Raw genomic sequence first — 21,988 nt, forward strand, 5'->3', positions numbered from 1 at the left:
AGAAATGTGTGTGCCTCTCCCTCGCACACCGCATCTTAAATATCTATTGCTTCTGGGTACCTCCCTCCCCCTCTTGCAGCCCATACACAGCCTGCTAAGCCACTCCCCACTCATCTGCTCACATCAGGTGGAAACAAATACTTTTTAGGGCTTGTTTGCGTGAATGTGGGAGGGGGGTTAAGCGTGGGCAGCTTGGAGGCTTTTTCTGTTCAACTTTGTCATTCTCTCAGATTTGGGAGTGGGGGGAGTGCAGGGAAGTCATGGGAGTTGCCAGTAAATGCCTCCTACTGGATTTTAGCCTTTCTGGTGACTAATCCTCTGGCAGCATGTTAAGGGACAGAGCAGGAGTTCAAGTTTGGTAAATGGAAGGGGGTTCTGTGGGTCAAAAGATTATATAAGAGGTTGGGGGGGGCTGATCCCACTTCTAGCAGCCCTTTATTAAGAGAGCAAGGGTGACTTGGATTTCTGGTATGTTTTTCTGACTGCCTCAGAGGAAGGGACCCAAAAGCTAACTGGTTCCGAACTGGGAGGGAAAGGGCTACGTCATGCCACCTGTCAGATGCCCAGCACACAGAGAGAAAGTGCTTGCAAAGTCTTGTGACTCAAGCAAGCGAGCCCAACCCCAACACTGCCAGGCGCAGGTGGTATAACAAATAGCAAATCTGAACTGGTCCAGAGTCCTGATCCATCAAGCAGTGAACACAAGCAAACTCCATTCCCTAGGGCAAATTTCAGTAGATACAGTTCTCACATTATGATACAGTAAGTAACAGTGTGAAGGTATGAAAGCTAGGAGCTAAATGGCACCTTAAACTATGGTTACCAGATTTATTTTCCAATGAATCAGGGGGACACTTTTTCTTTTTTTTAAAGCTGAGTAGCAACAGGGAGTCAGTAGTGGGGATGGTGAGGCAAAAGATCCTGGGCCCAAGCACACATGCATATTGTATAAAGGTGCAAAGCCCTTCTTTCGCACCCTGTGAAACATAAATGTGCAGAGTTTTTAAAAAACTGGGCAATGGCACACCGCCCGCCCGTGACTCCCGAGCCTTCCCCAATCTCCTGCCCCCTTCCCCCTTTGTTTTGACAGATTGGGGGAGGCTCAGGAGTCGCGGGCAGGCAGCCGCTGCCCAGGAGAGGCGCAAGGAGCGCGGTTTCTCTTCCAGGCAAGGTGCAAAGCCCTTCTTTCACACCCTGTGAAACATAAATGCGCAGAGTTTTTAAAAAAACTGGTCAACGCCTGCCCGCCCAAGCCTCCCCCGATCTGTCAAAACAAAGGAGGAAGGGGGCAGGAGATCTGTACCACTGGACGTCCCTGGTTCCCCTTCGGCAGTGGCGGCGGCAGCAAGCAGCTCCTGAAGCTAGCCAGAGCCAACTGTGCTACCAGGCTGGCTCTGGGCTGCTGAGGCTGCCGCTGCCACATTTTCTGGGGACAGATTTGCAAATCTGGGGATATTCTGGGGATGGAATTTGTCCAGGGACAGATTTGCAAATCCGGGGACTGTCCCCGGGAACAGGGGACGTCTGGTAACCCTACCTTAAACCCAGGTTATAGATGCAGCAATAGAATATCTATGCACGCTTTTTTAATAACAAAGCTGAAAATGAATGAACTGCAGCTAAAATATTATGTTCATTTTTCACATGGTCTAGTCCTTCTCCTGCCCACCCCCCTAATATTCTTAAGAGGGTCTCCTCTCCAGTCTTCAGAGAGTAGCTGGAATTGGGGAGGCAGAAAAAAGTCCTGTGCAGCTTTAATCTGAAATCTTACACGCAGTACTGCACCCAGAGCGCAGAAACTGCTCGCGCTAATGAAATTCCCTGTCGCAAAATGCACATAGATTAGAACAATGGGAGATTTGAACACTCATAGGTACAGTTGCTCACATCATAGAACCTCAGACATAGTGAGAAGGGGAACCCCAGGGTGGAAACTACTCTGCTGGCAGAGGCATGTCCAAAGGGGATTCAGTGCATCTCTTTCAGCTCCCAGATACCTAATACAGACTGTGGTAATGTGTTTACAACTCTTTAGAATTGGAAACAGTCAAGGATAAACCGGGGTTGTCCCTCCACTGTCAAAACCTTTCAATACTTCGCTGGGAATCACAAGTACAGAGAGTTGCTATTGCATTTAGGTCTTGCTTGCGGACTTCCCATTGGGGCATCTGATTGACCACTGTGACAATAAAATGATGAACTAGATGGACCCCTTTTGGCTTGATCCAGCAAGTCTGCTTTTTGTTCTTATGCTGTCATCTCAACTACTGCCATGGAGCCAGATTCTTGTTCTGCAATTGCATTTCTGCATGAAGTGGCTCATGCATCAATGAAACTTGATATAAATAAAACACAAAACCTCCAGTAGATTTTATTTTTTTAGGTCTTCCTGGATCAGTTTATTTCCTTTGCTTCCCCCCCCCTTTTTTTGGTAGGTGGTGTTCTCTTAAAAGGGGTGGGGTAGAGCTCTAGCAAGTAGAGCATCTTCTCTGCATGCAGAAAGTCCAAGATTTAATGTCTGAAACCCTGGAGAGCCACTGCCTGTCAGTGTAGATAATCCTCAACTGGATGGACCGATGGTCTGGCTTGACTTGATATCATTGCAGTCTTTGTTTTATGATATACAGTAATTTCCTATGGTCCTACCTTTTAAGGAACCACCCTTTCCACATCGATCAGTCTACTGAGGAGCACCTTCATGTCTGCCACACAAACATTTGTGAATTATACCGTATTGGCCCGAATATAAGCCTAATTTTCCCCCCAAATTCCAACCGTGAAAAGTTGAAGTGTGGTTTATATTCACGACCTTACAGTATGCAGCTAGGAGTGTGGGACAATCAGTGCCAGGACCGCGCCATGCATAGTCCCCCGTCCTCTCCCCCAAAGCAAGGAAGGGAGAGAGAGCGAGGAAGTGGAAAGGGCGCCAGCAGTACAGGTTGGCTCTCTCTCCCCCCCCCCCCTTTATGCAGCTAGGAGCAGTGAGGAAGGGTGTGGCTTATATTTGGATATTTTCTTTTCTTTTCCCCCTCCTATTTTTAAGGTGCGGCTTACATTCGGGTGCAGCTTATATTTTGGCCAATACGGTGTGTCTAAAGCACACAGCTAGTCCAGGGAAACCTAGATGCTGCAATCCGTGCTCTTCCAAGTCTGCATTTTACTGAAATACAGGCCCAAGGAGAGAAATTTTTGATAGTAGGTGTTTATGCACCAAATGAGGGGAAATCAGAATTCTTTAAGAAATTGCATGAGACGTTGTTGGACTTTATGGATTATAACATCATTATGCTTGGAGATATGAATGGAGTGGTATCGACAAATATGGACAAGTCAGACAGACAAATAATAACAAAAGATGGAAGACTACCGAAATCTTTTTTCGAAATGACAGACAATATGGATTTAATTGATACTTGGAGAACTAAGAACCCCCTAAGTAAAGAAGGGACTTTCTTTTCTGAAGCTAAAAAGACCTGGACAAGAATTGACCAAATCTGGATAACCAGAGGAATGGCTCCAAAGATTCGAAAGGTGGAAATCTGCCCCAAAACATGCTCTGACCATAACCCTGTGAAACTGGAAATGAAATTTACTGAGAAAGATCAGTTGAAGTGGGCCGGCTGCCTCTCATGGAATCTTGTTGATCATTACTATCCTTCTCATTAAGGAACTTAAGCAAGATCAGTAGTTGCCTCTGCAGTCAAAAACACAAAAAGCCCATTTTTGAAAAAGTAAAAGCATTCCACAAATTTTGTAGCACCTCCAGCTAAGAAGAAAAAAGCATATTGTTCCCAGGAATGCTGCAAAGCCACACAAGTTAGTTTGCTATAACTAAGAAGGTCTTTAGTTTGGTCGGTGCCCCTGTAGTAGAATGCCTATGGGTGCTCCATGCAGGCCACCTTGACTTCCATGTTGGAAGGAAGGCGGGATATCAACATGCTAATAGCTTCACATATTCCCTGTAGGAGGGAGGGAGAAGAATTTCTGGAATTTCATCCTCCTGTCCCAAGTAGCTCTGCTCACTTGCACGCACCCGTGGTCCCTGGCTCCCATGCCTTCTGTGACCTGAGATGCCACCAAATTTCTGCACTCGGAAACAACAGGGATGAAAGATCCACATTTTGCTCATGTTGACGCAGATTATTTTGTACAAAAGTTTCTTGAATGGAATTGCTTTTAAAGAAACACATGGGGCGTTGACCCCTCTCCACACAGTCCTGACCCTTGACCTTTTTCATTCTCTCTCTAATCCCATCTGAGTCTCCTCCCAGCCACGGTTTCGCTTGTTCCTAGGGGCAAATTCTTATTTGGGCCTCTTGTGATGAGAAACATATTTGTCAAACTGAAGGCCAAGGAGACGAGCGTGATGCTCTGTGTGTCAGTTGTTGCCTCCCCTAGTTGTCCTTGTTCCTTTTGCATTTGTCTCCTTTGTGCCCTGGTATCCCTCTGCTAGGATTTCAGCAAGGTGTTTTGTTTTGTCGCTTCTATGCCAGTGTTTCTTAAAATGTGTGTGCTCAATTTAATGATGCAGGTGGACTATCATTTAGATCAGGGGTCAGCAAAATTTTTCAGCAGGGGGCTGGTCCACTGTCCCTCAGACCTTGTGGAGGGCTGGACTATATTGGAGGGGGTGATGATGCAAGAGCACCATGAGTCCTGATGGCTGCTTACCTGTGTCTTGTGAGCGGCAGGAGCTGGCGGCGGCAGAGGGACAATGAGCGGCGCATGAAAGGGCTCCGGAGAGGGGCTGCTTAAAATGGCGGCTGCCTCGTGCGCTGCTGCTGCTGCTGCTGGCACCAACAAAGCCCAGCCCCCTTCCTCCTCTAGGCAGGGCAGGGAGAAGCCAGGAGGAGGGAGGGAGGAGGCAGCGCCGCCACCACCACCTTGTGAGGGAGAGGGAAAGAACGCACACGCTGGCGATCCACGTGGCGATTCTCAGACTCTTCGTGGGCCGGATCCAGAAGGCAATTGGGCCTAATCCGGCCTGCAGTCCTTAGTTTTCTTACCCATGATTTAGATTGTGTGTCACCAATATGACACAAGTGCCCACAGAGGCCTTCCTTGGTGGCATCAGGGTCCTGTCTTCTCAGTGAAATTAAGTGGGAAGCCTTCTTTAGCCAATAGCTTTAGCCTAAATTGCAGCACAGGTGCCATTTCAGGGTAGAGGGGCTTACAGCTAGGGAGCAGAGAATTGTGACATGCCTGTAGTGACTATGACAGTTTCTTGGGGTTGCACCTGATACCGTTGTGCCCATAAAGGTTGAGAACCCTTGTCTAGGATTATTTTGTACAATGCCTTAGCTGCATAAAGTTCTGCAGGTCTTGGCTGGACAGGCAGAGTGACATTCCAGGGCCAAGGTGGGAAATCTCCAGTAACAAATGGTATCCCATTGCTGTAAAGCACATGTGATGTGTGTCTCTTTCTGAAGCCAACTTAACCAGCCTTTTAAATAAACCTACAAAAATTACAAGCCTGAAATAAATTTTGCTAGCTTTACTAGAGTCTGACAGAAAGCTCCATCCCTAGAAACATAGGAGTCTGCCTTATGCTGTGTCAGACCATTGGCCTATCTAACTCAGTGTTATCAACACTGACTGGCAGCAGCTGTCTGGGGTTTCAGGCAGGGAGTCTCTCCCAGCCCCACCTGTGGATGCTGGGGATTGAACTTGGGTCTTTCTGCATGCAACTATGTGGTCTGTCTTTTGCATTGCTATGTTGGGTGTAGAATAAGGAGGTTTGCTTCTCCGCCATCCTGCTTTGGGTTGTGTCCAACTAAGTCCTACTCACTGAACCCATTGAAATGAATCTAAGTTGCTTGTGTTCATTAACTTCAATGGGTCTACTGTAGGACTAGCATTAGATTAAAACCCTTTGTGTCTGTGCTCTGTTCTTCCTCTGCCAACTGGTCTCATTCCTCTGCATGGCTACTGGGCAAATGTTTTAAAACACAAGACTGGTTTTAAGCTCCAGCCACACTGTGCCAGCTACTAGCATTGCAGACTGAGCTCAGTACAGCAAGTGGGGGCACTGGCTAAGTAGCTGGCCCCCAAGGACCAGTGCCTATCCACTAGGCACTAGTGGCTAACACCCCAGAGGACAGGATCACACTTCAAAACGACCTTGACAGATTGGAGAACTGGGCCAAAACAAACAAGATGAATTTTAACAGGGAAAAATGTAAAGTATTGCACTTGGGCAAAAAAAATGAGAGGCACAAATACAAGATGGGTGACACCTGGCTTGAGAGCAGTACATGTGAAAAGGATCTAGGAGTCTTGGTTGACCACAAACTTGACATGAGCCAACAGTGTGACGTGGCAGCTAAAAAAGCCAATGCAATTCTGGGCTGCATCAATAGGAGTATAGCATCTAGATCAAGGGAAGTAATAATGCCACTGTATTCTGCTCTGGTCAGACCTCACCTGGAGTACTGTGTCCAGTTCTGGGCGCCACAGTTCAAGAAGGACACTGACAAACTGGAACATGTCCAGAGGAGGGCAACCAAAATGGTCAAAGGCCTGGAAACGATGCCTTATGAGGAACGGCTAAGGGAGCTGGGCATGTTTAGCCTGGAGAAAAGGAGGTTAAGGGGTGATATGATAGCCATGTTCAAATATATAAAAGGATGTCACATAGAGGAGGGAGAAAGGTTGTTTTCTGCTGCTCCAGAGAAGCGGACACAGAGCAATGGATCCAAACTGCAGGAAAGAAGATTCCACCTAAACATTAGGAAGAACTTCCTGACAGTAAGAGCTGTTCGACAGTGGAATTTGCTGCCAAGGAGTGTGGTGGAGTCTCCTTCTTTGGAGGTCTTTAAGCAGAGGCTTGACAACCATATGTCGGGAGTGCTCTGATGGTGCTTCCTGCTTGGCAGGGGGTTGGACTCGATGGCCCTTGTGGTCTCTTCCAACTCTATGATTCTATGATTCTAGATCAGGCATGGCAAACCTGTAGTCCTCCAGATTTTGTTGGACTCCAGCTGCCATCAGCTCTAGCCAGTATGGCCAGTGATCAGGGGAGTTGCATGATGGGAGTTGCAGTCCAGAAATAACTGGAGGACCACAGTTTCTATGTCTCTGCCCTTTGAAGCTTCAGCCTCTGGCACCTCTCCTCTGTCTGACATGTTTTTCTCACAATAGAAGACCTGAGAGGCTCCCACTCTCATCCCCAGCTCATCCTTGGCTTTCCCATTTTGGTCTAAGTTGCTTCTTATCTTCTGATTTTTCAATGCCACTTCTGAAACTGGATCTGTGCCTGCTCTGAACCATGCTACCCACTTCTGGCTCCTCAAGAAAGACAAGCAGGGACACCAAAACCTCACCAGGGCTGTATCCAACTAAGTTCTGGAGTCTGACAGTTGCTCTCATTGGTATGACTCCTTTGAGCAGTTTTCTGACTTGTCTCTGAAGACCATTTAAACAGGGCCTATTTTTCAGATGGGATGCTGGGTTAAATGTGCATGGAGGGCATGCTTTCAAACTGAATTGGCCATGAAACCCTTATGCAGGGGTGTGAAGAAGCCAAATGTGGCTCTCCAGGCCTCCCTATTTGGCCCTCTGGTCTCTTCCCCAGGTGACAACCCTTCCTCAGCTGCACCCTCACCATCCCCAGATGTTTATGCCTGGCTAGAATGTGTCCCTCTTGCTTGCCTGGATGGAGAATAGAGAGAGGGAGGGGTGTAAAAACTGGCCTATGCTACAAAGCTAAAATTCACATTCACAAACCCTGAGACTGGGAATGCTGGGTTGGTGTATACACTCTTAGACTTCACATGGTGGTATTGATATGTCAAAAGCTGAGGCTTTGGGGAATCAGCCCCCAAATGGACACATGCATTATTCAGCCTCCTGCTGCCCTATGCAAGAGAGAAACCTAACTCTAGACATCAGGTGTCGGGGAAAATGGCAGGTTAATGCAGTTTGAGGTTCCCTATGCCTCCTCTATATCTCTGTGGACTTCAACCTTTTGGTAGCCAATCTACCAAAACCATTTTAAAGTCCCAAGGACTTAGGCTGCAACCCTAAACCAAATAATTGCAGAGTATAAACCATATTAAACACAGTGGGATTTACCTCTTGAGTAAACACTCTTAGGATTGCTCTGTTGAGATGATCAGCAGAGAGAATTATTTCTCCAGAGCCAGCCGGTCAGTGAGGAAAAACATCCACCTGTTTCTTACCAACAAATGTTGAGAATCGCAGCTACCGCATGTGGCAGTTCTGTCTGAGAGGAATATTAGCCCCTTGGGGTGATATGAATGAGCTTAAAAATATTTTTCTCTTTCTCTGATGCTTCCCACTTGTTGAACAGTAACTGGAAAACAGTCTTGTAATTCCTTAAGAATGTTAAAGAATTTCAAAAGTTGATGCCTGGGTGTCCAATTGGATGGTTTGGGGCCAGAGTGTGTTTTGCCAGTTGTCTGTGCAGGTGGCAAAAGCTACCCTTGAGCTTTTAAAAAATGTATGTTTTTCTAAAGGTGCTGTCACAGTGCTTCTTGGAAGCTGGTTGTCTAAACAGTTAGTCACAAGCTTCTAGGAAAGTCTATATTCTTTCGCATCCCATCTCACCCTGCTCTTTTCCAGCCCCAAAAGAGAACTTCCATCTGTTTTAAGTGACTCTCTTCCTTACAAAAACACACATTCCAGTTACTGATGATAAAACAACTTCCATAATCTGTCAATAAGCCACTAATAACAGCTGCTTTCACACATGCACGCACACACACACACACACGCACACACACACACTCAAAGACACGTGACAAATCTTTCATACTTGGAAGAAATTATTGTTGTCTTTGGTGGGGGACCTTGGACCTGCTGGCCCAATTAGGCCTACCAGACGGCTCTGTTTGGCCTGCGGGACCATCTGAGCCAAGTCACACCTACCTGCTCTAAACCAGACTTCATATATGACATCTGCACGGGCAAAAAATGGGTCACCTGGTGTAATTATGAGCCCAGGTAAGTGGCCCCATGAGGGGAGGGAGATTAGAATATTGCCCACCAGCCAGATTCAGTTTTCCACCCCTGCCCTGGTATATGTAACGTGCAAGTAGTTTTATAAGCCTTTTTTTTATTATGCAGAACTCAAGTTGCCCAGATGTTGGCTGGGCCCCAAAGGCTAACTTAATGTTCTATTTCAACCCAGTTTCAAGCCCTGTTATATTATCCAATGGTCAAAACTGATTTGTTTATTATTTATTCATCAGTTAGATTTAAATAGATAATCTCTGCTCTCGAGGTTCACAGTACAAAGACACAGCACATGAGGAAAAAGAGACAGGAGGGAGGAAGGGAAAAACAAGCTCATGTGTGTAAAATCACAGTTGTTATAACACAGTTAGATAGTTCTGGCTATGCAGATTCTGGCTACCCAGAAGACCAGCAACTCCTTGTCAGTGGTTAATTCCTTCTGTCTTTATTTCTCTGATAGCACTATTCCCCCCATTCCACCTGCCCAAGATTAGATCCAGGAGCAGAGCATGTGACAATGTCCAGGCCAGGAGGGCAGGGACTGTTCATCTTGGGGTCAGCATCTTCCCCAAAGTCTTGATTTTTTTCCAGTATAAAGTCTGCACACACAAGCACAAACTCTTTTAAAATGCTCTTACGCAGCCCCTGTTTGTATTTCAAATAGAAGATCCCAGCAGGTTGTTTATCTGAGTCTCCATCTGCAAGCTGATAAATTATAAGGATCAACATTATTGTCAAGTGGATTCGGCTCTCTTGAGGAGAGGGAATTGAAAATGATGTGTGTGTTTTTCAAAAAAGAAACGTTTGTGCTTCTTCCAAGATTTAAGAATATGTGTGGACCCGCTCAGCCTTTTGTTTTGAAGTATAAAACATCTTGTCTCATTCTTTTTGACAAGCTGTGGAAAGGAGAGAGAAGTTAGTGCTAGAAAGTGGCAGCAACAGAGCAGCCATAATTATGATAGAGGGTGGGAAAGGATAATGGCCAATTTGTCAGTAGGTGTTGACAAGAGAGATAAAGTTGGAAGTAATTAACTGCCTGACATACAGGGAGTTATGTTTCTGCCTGCCAATGGGACTGTGACGGCCATTTATCACTTTTACAATGCACTACAATGAATCACTCTTGCTCAAGGAGCAGGAAAGACATGGGCGTCCTTAATTCCCTCCCTAGAACATCAGAGGTTTATCTCCCAAGTCCATCTTCTGTCTCAGAGGTGAGAGAATCCTGGCTTGCTGTTTTGTCGATAAGGATAATGTTGGTGCTAGCGAGTAATTGGGTGACGATTTGGAAGCTTACAGCCTGCTGCAGGGGATGGATAACAAGGGTTTTATTACACCAGTGCTTACAACTCTGCATATCTTCTCATAATTGGGGCTTGACCTTCGCCAGGATCTAACCTTGTTGGTTCTGTGAGTCTCTTGGTGACGTTCAGTATTGTCAGGAGGCATGGTGTGCTTCTGGACTTCCTGACAGGGACAGAACCAAAAGATGTTATTTTGCAATAGCTCTGATCCCTGCTTATGGGTTGGTCCCAGAATATAGGGATGAGGAATTCCTGTTTGGCACGTTGATCGTTGGTGTATGCCTGCATGGTGCTTCTCGGATTGATTCTGTCAACAGACCATGAACTTGTCTGTTTTTAAGCACTGTACATGAGGCAATGGCTTAGGAGAAGAGTTGTGGTTCAGTGATGGCTCTCACAAAAGATCACAGTCACAAATAGGATTGTGTAACAAGTAGTGAAAGAGACCATGCTGTCTGTCAGAGTTGACAGGATTGAGCTACCTGGGCCAGAGGCCTGTATTGGTATAAGGCAGCGCCCTATATCTTGAGTGAAGGGATATGGCTCAGAGAAGGTGCCCCCGTAGCTTGTATGGAGAAGGTCCTAGTTTCAGTCTTCGAACTCCAGTTAGAAGTATCAGGTACAAAGTGACAGACAAAACCCTGCCTGGGACCCTGGGAAGCCAGAGCTGGTCAGAGTAGGTGAAGCAGGGCTTCATCGACAAATATACTGACCTGTAATGCTTCCTGTGTTCCAATGTAAATGTAAACATCTCCCACATTGTAAATGTGTGTGTGCATGTGCTGAGAAGCTTGAGAGAGGATGCTCTAGAAAGAAGTTCATGACTAAGATTAAAAAATTGAGCCAGGACTTCCTTGCTGTTCCTCTTAAGAGCTGTGCTACAGTTCTGTGCATTCTTATTATCAAGAGGAGTGATGCATTTGCAGTTATGTTTGACTATTGCCTGCAGTTTGTCTAAATGGGAACGTATTAGCAGGGCTCTAAAAAAAGGTCCTCTCTCTTCCTTGTGCAATATCCTAGAAAAGCTAAACTTACTCTGAGCACTTACGATTTGCTCTTACAATGAAGGGGAGTGCGTAGGCAAAAGGTTGCCATCAAGCGGGCTTCATGAAATCCCAGCCAACCCTATAAAACTAGAAAGTCACAACGCAAAGCAAGTGTGTGTGGCCAGAGTGTCGTTGCCTGTCCTTTTATAAGTCGGCCAGGTTTTCTCCAGAAGCCCATAAAACCCGGCATGAATTTGAATCCTTTCATAGGGATTTCAGCGCTGGACTCAGCTGGGTAGGTCTGCTAGGCTCAGAGGGTACCAGCCTGGCCTATGCTTTCTCCAGACAGGAGACAGGACAACGAGGTGTTGCTGTTCTACCACGTTAATTCAGTGTTCTCGAATCATTGCCAAAAGAGAAGCTCATCGGCACATCTTGTGCTGGCTTGTTTTGGGGTGGGTTTTCTTTTTTGACAGACTCCAATGCAAGAATTGTGGACGACTCCATCCTTGCATATGGTTCTTTGCCAGACTGGTGCCCCACAGACTGTAATTCCCATCAGCCTCAGTGATAGTAGTTGTTAACTCTTTGCTATTTTGTTGGTTTGCTGCATCAACTGCAAGAATGTGAGCATCCAGCCATCCGTACCAGAAACTGGTGAACTCAGATAGCGGAAGGGGAGTGGGTAAAGCAGGGTGAGGAGAAGAATGCACCAGCCAGGGAAATAAAGTGAAGCTATTCACCACTAAAGGGACGCAGGTGGCGCTGTGGGTTAAACTACAGAGCCTAGGACTTGCTGATCAGAAGGTCAGCGGTTCAAATCCCTGCGACGGGATGAGCTCCCATTGCTCGGTCCCTGCTCCTGCCCAACCTAGCAGTTTGAAAGCACGTCAGAGTGCAAGTAGATAAATAGGTACCACTCCGGCGGGAAGGTAAATGGCATTTCCATGTGCTGCTCTGGTTTGCCATGCTGGCCACATGACCCAGAAGCTGTACGTCGGCTCCCTCGGCCAATAAAGTGAGATGAGTGCCACAACCCCAGAGTCAGCCACGACTGGACCTACTGGTCAGGGGTCCCTTTACCTTTATTCACCACTAAGAACCTAAGAAGAACCTACTGGATCAGGCCAGTGGCCCTTCTAGTCCAACATCCTATTCTCACAGTGGCCATCCATATGCCCCAAATGGGAAGCCCACAAGCAGGATTCAAGCACAAGAGTATTCTCCCCTCCTGTGGTTACCAGCAGCTGGTATTCAGAAGCACTGCTGCTGCCTCCCAACTGTTGGGGGAACTGGAAACAAAAGGACAGGAGGAAAAGTGAATGTCCAGTGCGTCCAGGCCCTTCATCAAGGCTTTTCATATACAGAAGTTCAGCCTCTTGGTCTCTCTCAGTAGAAGAAAACAGTATAATACATAGATTGAACTTCTGTATTTGAAACTCCCCAGTGAAGGACCTGAGAGGTCCAAAATCCATTGGGCATTCACTTTTACTGCTGCCGCTTTGCTTCCTGATCCTGCCCCCTAAATTTGCTGGGCGTTTCTGCCCCACCTTTGCAGAAAGGGGACAGTCGACGCTTCTTCAAGAGAGTAGCAAACTGCAGGGCTGAAGTGGGAGAGGCAGCTGTTTAATATAAAATGTTTATTTCTTCTTCAGTCCTTATGAGATCTGTCTTAAGGGCGCTTAAAACCTCTAATTCTTTTGAGGGATTAGTAGTCTTTCTAAAGGGAGCAGGGAGGGGGACTTCCACCAATATTTTTAAAAAATAAAAACCTGTTATGACTGGATGCCCATAAAGCCCTTGAATACGTGGATGTTCAAGAGGAGGAATAGGCCACTGGTAGGAAGTCCTAGCTTCAGCCTAGAGGAAATTAAAACAATGACATGCAATAGACATGTGAGCCTCAGCTGAAGTCCCCTGCTGCCAACTCTGCTCAATCTTGTTCAAAGCCTAAAATCATGTGGCGGCAGCAGCAGCTGTTTGAGGGGAATGGAAGGCTTGGTGGCTGAGAACAGTAACTACAGCAAAGGTGTCTGGAAGAATCCTGCCTATGAAATGGGCAATGCTGGTTGTCTTCTCTTTTTACAGATGGCTTCTCATCTTCAGTATCCACTTTGTACCAGATTAGCAACTGCATCAGTTGTCCGCATAAATGGCTGATGTGACTTGCACTATGACAATTGTGCCATCCAGGTGTTGTGGGTCTACAACTCCCATCAACCCTGATCACTGACCATGCTGGTTGGGGCTGATAGGAACTCAAGTCCCACAACATCCTGAGGGCCACAGGTCTCCCATCCCTGAACTAGACTGTCACTTGCCTTTACTGCTGCATGCTACCTCCCATCACACACCTGCCATCTTTTAATGCAGGGATGGGGAGACTGTGGCCCTTCAGATATTGCTGGACTACAACTCCCATCATCTCTGACCATTGATCATACTGATTAGGGCTGATGGGAGATGGAGTCCAGCCATATATGAAGGGTACCAGGTTGACTAAGGCTGCTCTGTATTCTCCTGTCATTGCACATATAGCAGGGGAAGATTGGTAGCAGTGGGGAAACTGCCATTTTATGATTGTTTATGGTGCTGTTTTAAAATGTGTTTATACTAGTAAAGGTAAAGGTACCCCTGCCCGTACGGGCCAGTCTTGACAGACTCTGGGGTTGTGTGCCCATCTCACTCAAGAGGCCGGGGGCCAGCGCTGTCCGGAGACACTTCCGGGTCACGTGGCCAGCATGACAAAGCTGCATCTGGCGAACCAGCGCAGCACACGGAAACGCCGTTTACCTTCCCGCCAGTAAGCGGTCCCTATTTATCTACTTGCACCCGGGGGTGCTTTCGAACTGCTAGGTTGGCAGGCGCTGGGACCGAGCAACGGGAGTGCAGCCCGCCGCGGGGATTCGAACCGCCGACCTTTCGATCGGCAAGCCCTAGGCGCTGAGGCTTTTACCCACAGCGCCACCCGTGTCCCTATTGTGTTTATACTAGTTTGGTTTGAACTTGTTCCAAAAAAAATATTGTTTGTGGAAGCTGGAAAAGCGAAATATAAATAAATAAAACACTAGGATCTGCCCAAAATGACTTTTTATTCCCACTTACCTCTTTCCAGTATTAACAATAAACTGCAGCAACCAGAGGCAGCAGCCGGGGTTCTGGAATATGCCATGAAACACTTTGGGGAGCTGGTGAGTAGTCTCTTAATTCCCCATCTCCCTGTTTTCATTTTGAGAAAGAGCGCCACAGCTCCATGGTAGAAGATCTGTTCAGCTTGCAGAAGATCCAGGTTCAATCCCCAGGCAGGACTGAGAAGGATTCCTGCATGAAATTTGAAAGAGCTGCTACCAGTCCATGTAGACCATACTGAGCGATAGGGACGCATTTTTTCCCAACTTAGTATAAGGCAGCTTCCTATGCTAGCCTTTCATCCGTAACCTTGAGGACCAGAATCTTACTTTACTTTTAGAGCAGAGGTTCTTTACCTGTGATCCTTGGATTCCTAGGATCACGGGCTTTGGGGGTCCATGAGAACTTTAGAGAGTGTAAAAATATGACACACCCACCCACCCCATTTCCTTCCTGTTTCTTTGAAAATTGTCTTTGTGAAAAAAATTCTGGGGAGAGCTTCCATTAGATTTCCAACGGGGTCTATCACCCCAAAAAGGTTAAGAACCACTGTTTTAGAGGAGGGTTCAGACTAGAGCATCTGCTTTGCATGCAAAAGGTCCCCTAGCATCTTCAGATAGGGCTGGGGGAGACCTTTGCCTGAAATGCTGAAGACCCACTGTCAGTCAGTACAGCCAGATTCATAGTCTGACTTTGGTATGAGGCAGCTTTCTATCTGCCTATGAGTGGAACCCATAATCCCCTGATCACATCAGCAAGCTCTGCATCCTCGCCTGTTTTGAAATGATCTGCCTGTGGAGCCCCAGAGGCCAGACCTGCAACGTCTCACGTGGAGGGGCACTGAAGTGTGGCATGTGTTGTGTGTGTGTGCAGCTTTATCCTGCCTGCAGGGCCCTCAAAGAATCCACTGCTTGGCATAACGTCGCAGCAAGAACTGCCAAGGGCTGAGCAGAAAAGAACATTGGCCTAGAGCCCATGTTGGGGCGGGCGGGCAGGAGGGGGTTGCGGGAAGCAAAAAAATCCCAAAGAAATCCAAGTGGTAGCTTGTCCCCTCCCCCTCTTTCCCCCCCTTTTAATCCCTTGAAAATGAAAATCCTTAAAGAAATGAGAGGCTGGTGAAAGTGTTGGGAATTTGAAAACTGTCGTTGGTCGGCACTTCTGTTCTTTTTTACCGCTCATCTTCAGAAAATCTGGACTGGTAAGGCCAGTAATAAGGCCTTAGTATCCTTTCCCTTGCTGCTGTACAATGCTCCACGTGCTTGTAGGCTGTCTGTCTGCTGAGCTGTTCCAAACTTCATCCCCTGCTGCTCTTGTTTATATGTGTTGATGCTACTTAGACTTGGAGCTGATGGCACAGCAGGCAGCGGAGGCTGGCTCTGTTAGGGCAAAGGAGACGTTGCCCCACCAACCTCAGCCAGCCTCCACCTGCCTGCCTTCTTATTTATATCCAGCCCTGCCTGTCAGCTTCCTCCTCTTCCTTAGTCTCAGTGTTGCCCTTGCAGTACTCAGCAGGCAGGAGAAGGGGATGGGCAAAACTAGAATGAGTTGACTCTGCCTGCCATTGGCTCCGGCTTCCCCACCTGCTGGTGTCTGTGCCTTCTGCCCTACTGCCCGCAATGGGCACCAGCCATCAGTGGTTGCAAGGGAGGCTCTACATCTGTCCTTGGGTCTCCCAGTGGTGTTTGCTGATGCTCAAAAGGGATGGATAGATTTTAAGGGGAGGGAGCCAAGAGCCACATTCATCTTTCGCTAGCCTTCTGGGGGCCACGTGCCAGCAGTGACTCTCACGTGGAAACACACACAGACACACAGACACAGACACAGACACAGACACACACACACACACACACACACACACACACACAGCTGCCCTTTCTCACGTGACCCAGGCAAACCAGCCAGTCATACTGGCCTAGATGGACCAATGGTCTGATTATTATTCATCCCTTTATTTTTCATCCATTTACCTAGGGCTATATCCAACTGAGTAGGGGCGTGGGTGGCGCTGTGGTCTAAACGACTGAGCCTCTTGGGCTTGCCGATCAGAAGGTCGGCAGTTTGAATCCTTGTGACGAGTGAGCTCCCTTTACTCTGTCCCAGCTCCTGCCAACCTACCAGTTCAAAAGCACACCGGTGCAAGTAGATAAATAGGTACCGCTGTGGTGGGAAGGTAAACGCATTTCCATGCACTCTGGTTTCTGTCACAGTGTTCCATTGTGTCGGTAGCGGTTTAGTCATGCTGGCCACATGACCCAGAAAGCTGTCTGAGGATAAACGCTTGGCTCCCTTGGCCTGAAAACGAAATGAGCGCCGCAACCCTATAGTCACCTTTGACTGGACTTAACCGTCCAGGGGTCCTTTACCTTTATATCCAACTGAGCCCTGCTCAGAGTAGATTGACTGGTGCAGGGTAATGTAAACTAATTTGTGTTAGTTGGAACCTTGTAATAGTGGCCTGTTATACTTGATTTTGGTATGGATATTTATTCTGCCATGTTCAGTTCTAGGTACCCCCTTTACTTTGGGGCGTCTGTTGTTGTATGTCGTGTCTTATTAAAAATAAACATATAACAACATTTTTAAAAGAGTAGACCTATTGAAATTAATGAACCCAAGGTAGTCATGTCCATTCACTTCAGTGGGCCTACTTTGAGGCAGACTAGCATTGGATATAATTCCTAGGTTTTTATTTCCCCCCTTCCTTTCTGCAAACATCTTCCCAGTGCTGCTTACACAAAGCGTTCCCTCCCATCATGCTAATGGCATAACTATAGACCTCGTTTGAGATGGGACATGAAAGCATAAGAGACTTGCGTCTCTTGGGTCTTCTTCTTTACTCCTGCCACTTTCCCACACTAAAATTTGCTATTTTGTTAACCCTCTCTTCCCGCCTCTTCCCCACTTTTGTAGGAAATTCAAGCAACCTGGTATGAGAAACTGCATGAATGGGAAGATGCTCTGGTGGCCTATGACAAAAAGATGGATACAAACAAGGATGACCCAGAACTGATGCTGGGGCGCATGCGCTGCCTGGAAGCCCTGGGGGAATGGTAAGAAGAGCCAGCGTGGTGTGGTTAAGAGTGTCAGACAAGGAGCTGTGTTAAAATCCCTGCTTGCAGATGCACATTGGGGGGCTGTCTCTCAAACTAGCCTACCTCACAGGGTTATTGTGAGGATAAAATGAAGAAGGGGTAACCTGTGTATGGCACTTTGAGCAATGTAAGGGGAAAGTCAGTTATAGATCCAATAATACATAAATAAAGAGCATCTTATTAGCATGCGAAAGGCCATCCATGGCGTCTCCAGGTAGGAATGGTATTTGTCCTCTGTCAGAAGCCTGGAGAGCTGCTGCCAGTCAGCATAGCCAAAGCTGAGCTAAGCAGACCAATTATCTGATTTGGTACAAGGCAGCTTCCTATTAATCTGTAACTTTATTCAGAACCATGCTCAGTTGCAGAACATCTGCTTGGCGTGCAGAAGGTCCTATGTTCAATCCTCAGGTATCTCCAGGCAGAGCTGCAGGAGACATCTGTCGAAAGGCCTGGAGAGCTACTGCCAGTCAGAGTAGGCAGTTCTGAGCTAGAGGGACCCAGTTGTCCGCCTCAGAATAAGCCAGCTTCCTAAACTCCTATGGGAAATAAAAACAGACATTTGGTATGCGAAGCATGTGCTCTTCCACTGAGTTACAACCCTTTCCATGGTTCTAATTAATGACTTAGAAATATATATTTTGATTCCCCCTCTCCTTCTTTAAACTACTTCGAAAAATTTTGCTGGAAAGTCGGAGTATGTTAAAATAAGGTACCTGCCCATTAGCTCATATAAGAGTTTGCAAAATGACTTCCCTTCCAAAGAGGGGTGGGAGATGTGGGTAGTTTGCTTTTTGCAGTCTTGCATGGATCAAGACCCTTTGTGAAGTGAGGAGTCTTTATCCCTAGCAGGGATCTACAGCATGCACACTCAGTGTGCATATGTGTGTATGAGAGAGAAAGGGAATGTGCTTTTTTGGGAGCCTAATTGGAAAAGACAGAACCTGTATAACGTACTGTGCAGTTCAACCTGGAGGGTTCAGAAAATCCAAGCCAGTCCTGCCTAAATCGCTGCACGCCTCATGTCATTGAGCCTCTCTCTTTCGATGGGTCCTGACGTGAACCCAGGTTGATGGCACAAGGGGAGTGGGAGAGGGGAGGGGAAGATGCCTGTTGATTGAAGTCACTCCACAGACCAAGGGGGCTGCACAGAATTACCTGAAGCAGCACAACCTGTACCTGATGTTCCCATCTTTTTGCATCCTGGGTGGCTAGGGTGGCAGAACGGGGAGGGGGGAGCCAGGTGACTTTGTGGGGAGTGAGAAGATATGGCTGCATTGGCTTTACCAAGTCTTCAGATGAATACGCAACGTTTAAGAACAAAAGAAGCTCTGCCAGCTGAATCAGGTCATTGGCACATTCTAGTCCAGCATTTGGTTCTCATGGGGGCAAACCAGATGCCTCTGGAGAGCCTGGAAACAGGATTTGAGCACAAGAGCAGTCTCCCCACTTGCAGTTCCTAGCAACTGACATTGTAGGTAGAACACAGCCATCGTGGAATGCAGCTTTGGTGCCTAAAGGTCAGCTAACATCATATTAAAAGAACCATCAGATTCAATTAAAATGAGTACAAATCTGACAAATGAAACCAGTATAGAGGAGGAAATAGCATTAGTACTTAATGCTAATGCTAAACAGAGCAACTTAAGACCCAAATACCTGAAGGGAGTCTGTATCCAGCTAAGTCCTACATAGGTTAGACCCATGGAAATTTAAATACCAACTTTTTAAAAAATAAACAGTGGCAAAGTACTGCAGCAGAATTTGTGTAGTTTCACCCACCTGTGGGATTTCCTTCTGAGAATCATCTGCCTGCCACCCTTGCCTTTATTGTCTTTTAAGACTCCCAGTGAAGTCTCTTGTGTCCTTCCAGCCCTTTTGACAACCTTAAATATTTTGTTTCATGTTGCTGCTGTTTTGATCAGTTTTCACTTTCAATCAGTGTTGTTGCTCATTAGCTGCCAACTTTCCTGCATGTGGTTTTATTTGCCTTTTAACACTGTCTTGTTGGAGAGAGAGAGAGAGAGAGAGAGAGAGAGTGTGTGTGTGTGTGTGTGTGTGTGTGTGTGTGTGTATTTAAAGACTGCTTTCATGGGGGGGGGGTGTTTAATGACACTATTTTAGGTTACAACCTTAGGTTACAATTCCAATTCCCTTGGAGTGAGTTGTCTCCAGCATTAGTCCTATACAGGATAGACCCTTTCAAATTCATGAGCATGACTAACTGTGGTCAATTAATTTTAATGGGTCTTCTGAGTAAAATTTGGCTGGCTACAGCCCAGTAAATCCAACTGATCTCAATGGGGCTTCTGTGTGAGTATGAACAGTATTCCAGTATCATCAGCAAACTGCAGTTTTGGGTTTATTTTTTCACAATTACTGAATACTTTTTCCTTAATGGAAAGGCAGTATAAAATGCACATTTTAAATAAAAGCAGGGAAGAGGATTATCAACAAACTAACTTTTGCATCCTTGTTTTTTTCTTTTTCTTTTTTTATAAGATATTTATTAAGATTTTCAATTTTTCATACAAACAAAAAACAAACAAAAAAATTAGAAAAGACATATAGTTCATAATACAAACTTTTCAATAACATATTTCTCTGACCTCCTCATACCTCCCCTTCTTGTATTCCAATTCAAATTATTTGTTCAGCAAATCCTTAACTTAAAGCATTACAGCTTATAATATCACCTTATTTTCTATCCAAACCTTCCCCCCCCCATGTTCCTTTATATCATTACAGCTAGAAACCACTCAATTTCAATCCAACATCATTCAACATTCCTTGTTTTTTTCTTCTTCCTAGGGGACAACTTCACCAGCAGTGTTGTGAGAAGTGGACCTTAGTGAACGATGAAACCCAGGCGAAAATGGCAAGAATGGCAGCAGCAGCTGCATGGGGGTTAGGTAAGTCCCAGCCTTAAGACTGTCCTTCTCTTCCCTGCATGCACGCACACACATATATATATATTGGGGGTGGGAGTTTTGCCAAGTGTCTAATCTAAGCACTGAAACAGACAGTCCCTCTAAAATGCTGTTTCACAGAGAAGGGTGTCCAGCACAGGTAGACATGGGATGACAATTTTTTTGTTGAACACTGGGGGTGCATTTTCCACATAGAAGCAGTTCTGCAGTGGATATAGGGAGGTCATCGAATTTTCTTCCATTGAGTAGGTTTAAGCTCATTTCTTTCAGGGGCGCTATGGGGCAGCTATATCTCCACAGACGTAGCCCTTCAAACGTTTTCGACTACAACTCCCAACAGCCACAGACTTTTGCCAGGGATGATTGGAGTTGTGGTCCAGGGACATCTGGAGGGTGCAATGTTGGCTACCTCCGGTACAGGGATTAATCCCTTTCTTCAGGTAGATTTAGAGGGGATAGATGAGCATGTCCTGCTGGGGCAAAAAGCCCAGAATAAAATTTAAGATACTAACTGATGCAAAAGAAAGAGGGGGGTTTGCCCTGCCGGACTTAAAACTGTACTATGAATCAGCGGCTTTTTGCTGGCTGAAAAATTGGCTGCTTCTTGAAAATACAGATATTTTGGATTTGGAAGGGTTCAATAATAGATTTGGCTGGCATGCATATATGTGGTATGACAAGGTTAAAATCCACCAAGGTTTCAAAAACCATATTGTTAGAAAAGCCCTATACAATGTATGGATTAGGTACAAAGATTTGTTGGAAAACAAAACCCCCAGGTGGTTGTCACCGATGGAAGCTAAGGAAGTGAAAAAATTAAATATGGAATCCAAATGGCCGAAATATTGGGAAATTATAGAGTATGAGGAGGGAAAAGTTAAATTGCAGAGTTATGAGAAATTGAAGTCTAAAGTAAGAGACTGGCTTCATTATTACCAGATAAATGAAGTTTTTAAACAGGACAGGAAAATTGGCTTTCAGGTGGAGAGGTCGAAATTAGAAACAGAGCTTTTGGAACCCAGTACTAAGAATTTGTCAAGAATGTATAACTTGCTGTTGAAATGGAACACACAGGACGAGATGGTTAAATCAGCTATGACAAGCTATGACAAGACATTGGACATGACATTATGTTTGCTGACTGGGAACAGTTATGGACCACCAGTATAAAGTTCACGGCATGTAATGCCTTAAGAGAGAATATTATGAAAATGATTTATAGGTGGTACATGACCCCAGTCAAGCTTGCAAAAATTTATCATTTGCCCAATAACAAATGCTGGAAATGTAATGAAACTGAAGGTACTTTTTATCACCTTTGGTGGACGTGCCCAAAGATTAAGGCTTTCTGGGAAAGGATTTATAATGAAATGAAAAAGGTGCTTAAATGCACTTTTGTGAAGAAACCAGAAGCCTTCCTCCTGGGCATGGTAGGCCAATTGGTGTCAAAGAAAGATAGGACGTTTTTTATGTATGCGACAACAGCAGCAAGAGTACTTTTAGCAAAGTACTGGAAGACACAAGAACTACCCACACTGGAAGAATGGCAGACGAAGGTGATTGACTACATGGGA

At 46.0% G+C, this 21,988-nt stretch overlaps 1 protein-coding gene across 4 annotated transcripts in view; it reads left to right on the forward strand.

Annotated features, from left to right (window-relative positions):
* MTOR (mechanistic target of rapamycin kinase) overlaps positions 1-21,988 on the forward strand; it is a 110,747-nt gene that overhangs the window by 60,824 nt on the left and 27,935 nt on the right. For all 4 annotated transcript variants that reach the window (XM_053400949.1, XM_053400951.1, XM_053400950.1 and 1 more), the window contains 3 exons: positions 14,382-14,457; positions 17,306-17,445; positions 20,296-20,396. In XM_053400949.1, the coding sequence (XP_053256924.1) occupies positions 14,382-14,457; positions 17,306-17,445; positions 20,296-20,396 (317 nt within the window). The remainder of the gene's footprint in view (positions 1-14,381; positions 14,458-17,305; positions 17,446-20,295; positions 20,397-21,988) is intronic.

This window comes from Podarcis raffonei, chromosome 8, assembly GCF_027172205.1.
Source record: "Podarcis raffonei isolate rPodRaf1 chromosome 8, rPodRaf1.pri, whole genome shotgun sequence".
In the NCBI taxonomy this organism is placed as follows: Eukaryota; Metazoa; Chordata; class Lepidosauria; order Squamata; family Lacertidae; genus Podarcis; species Podarcis raffonei.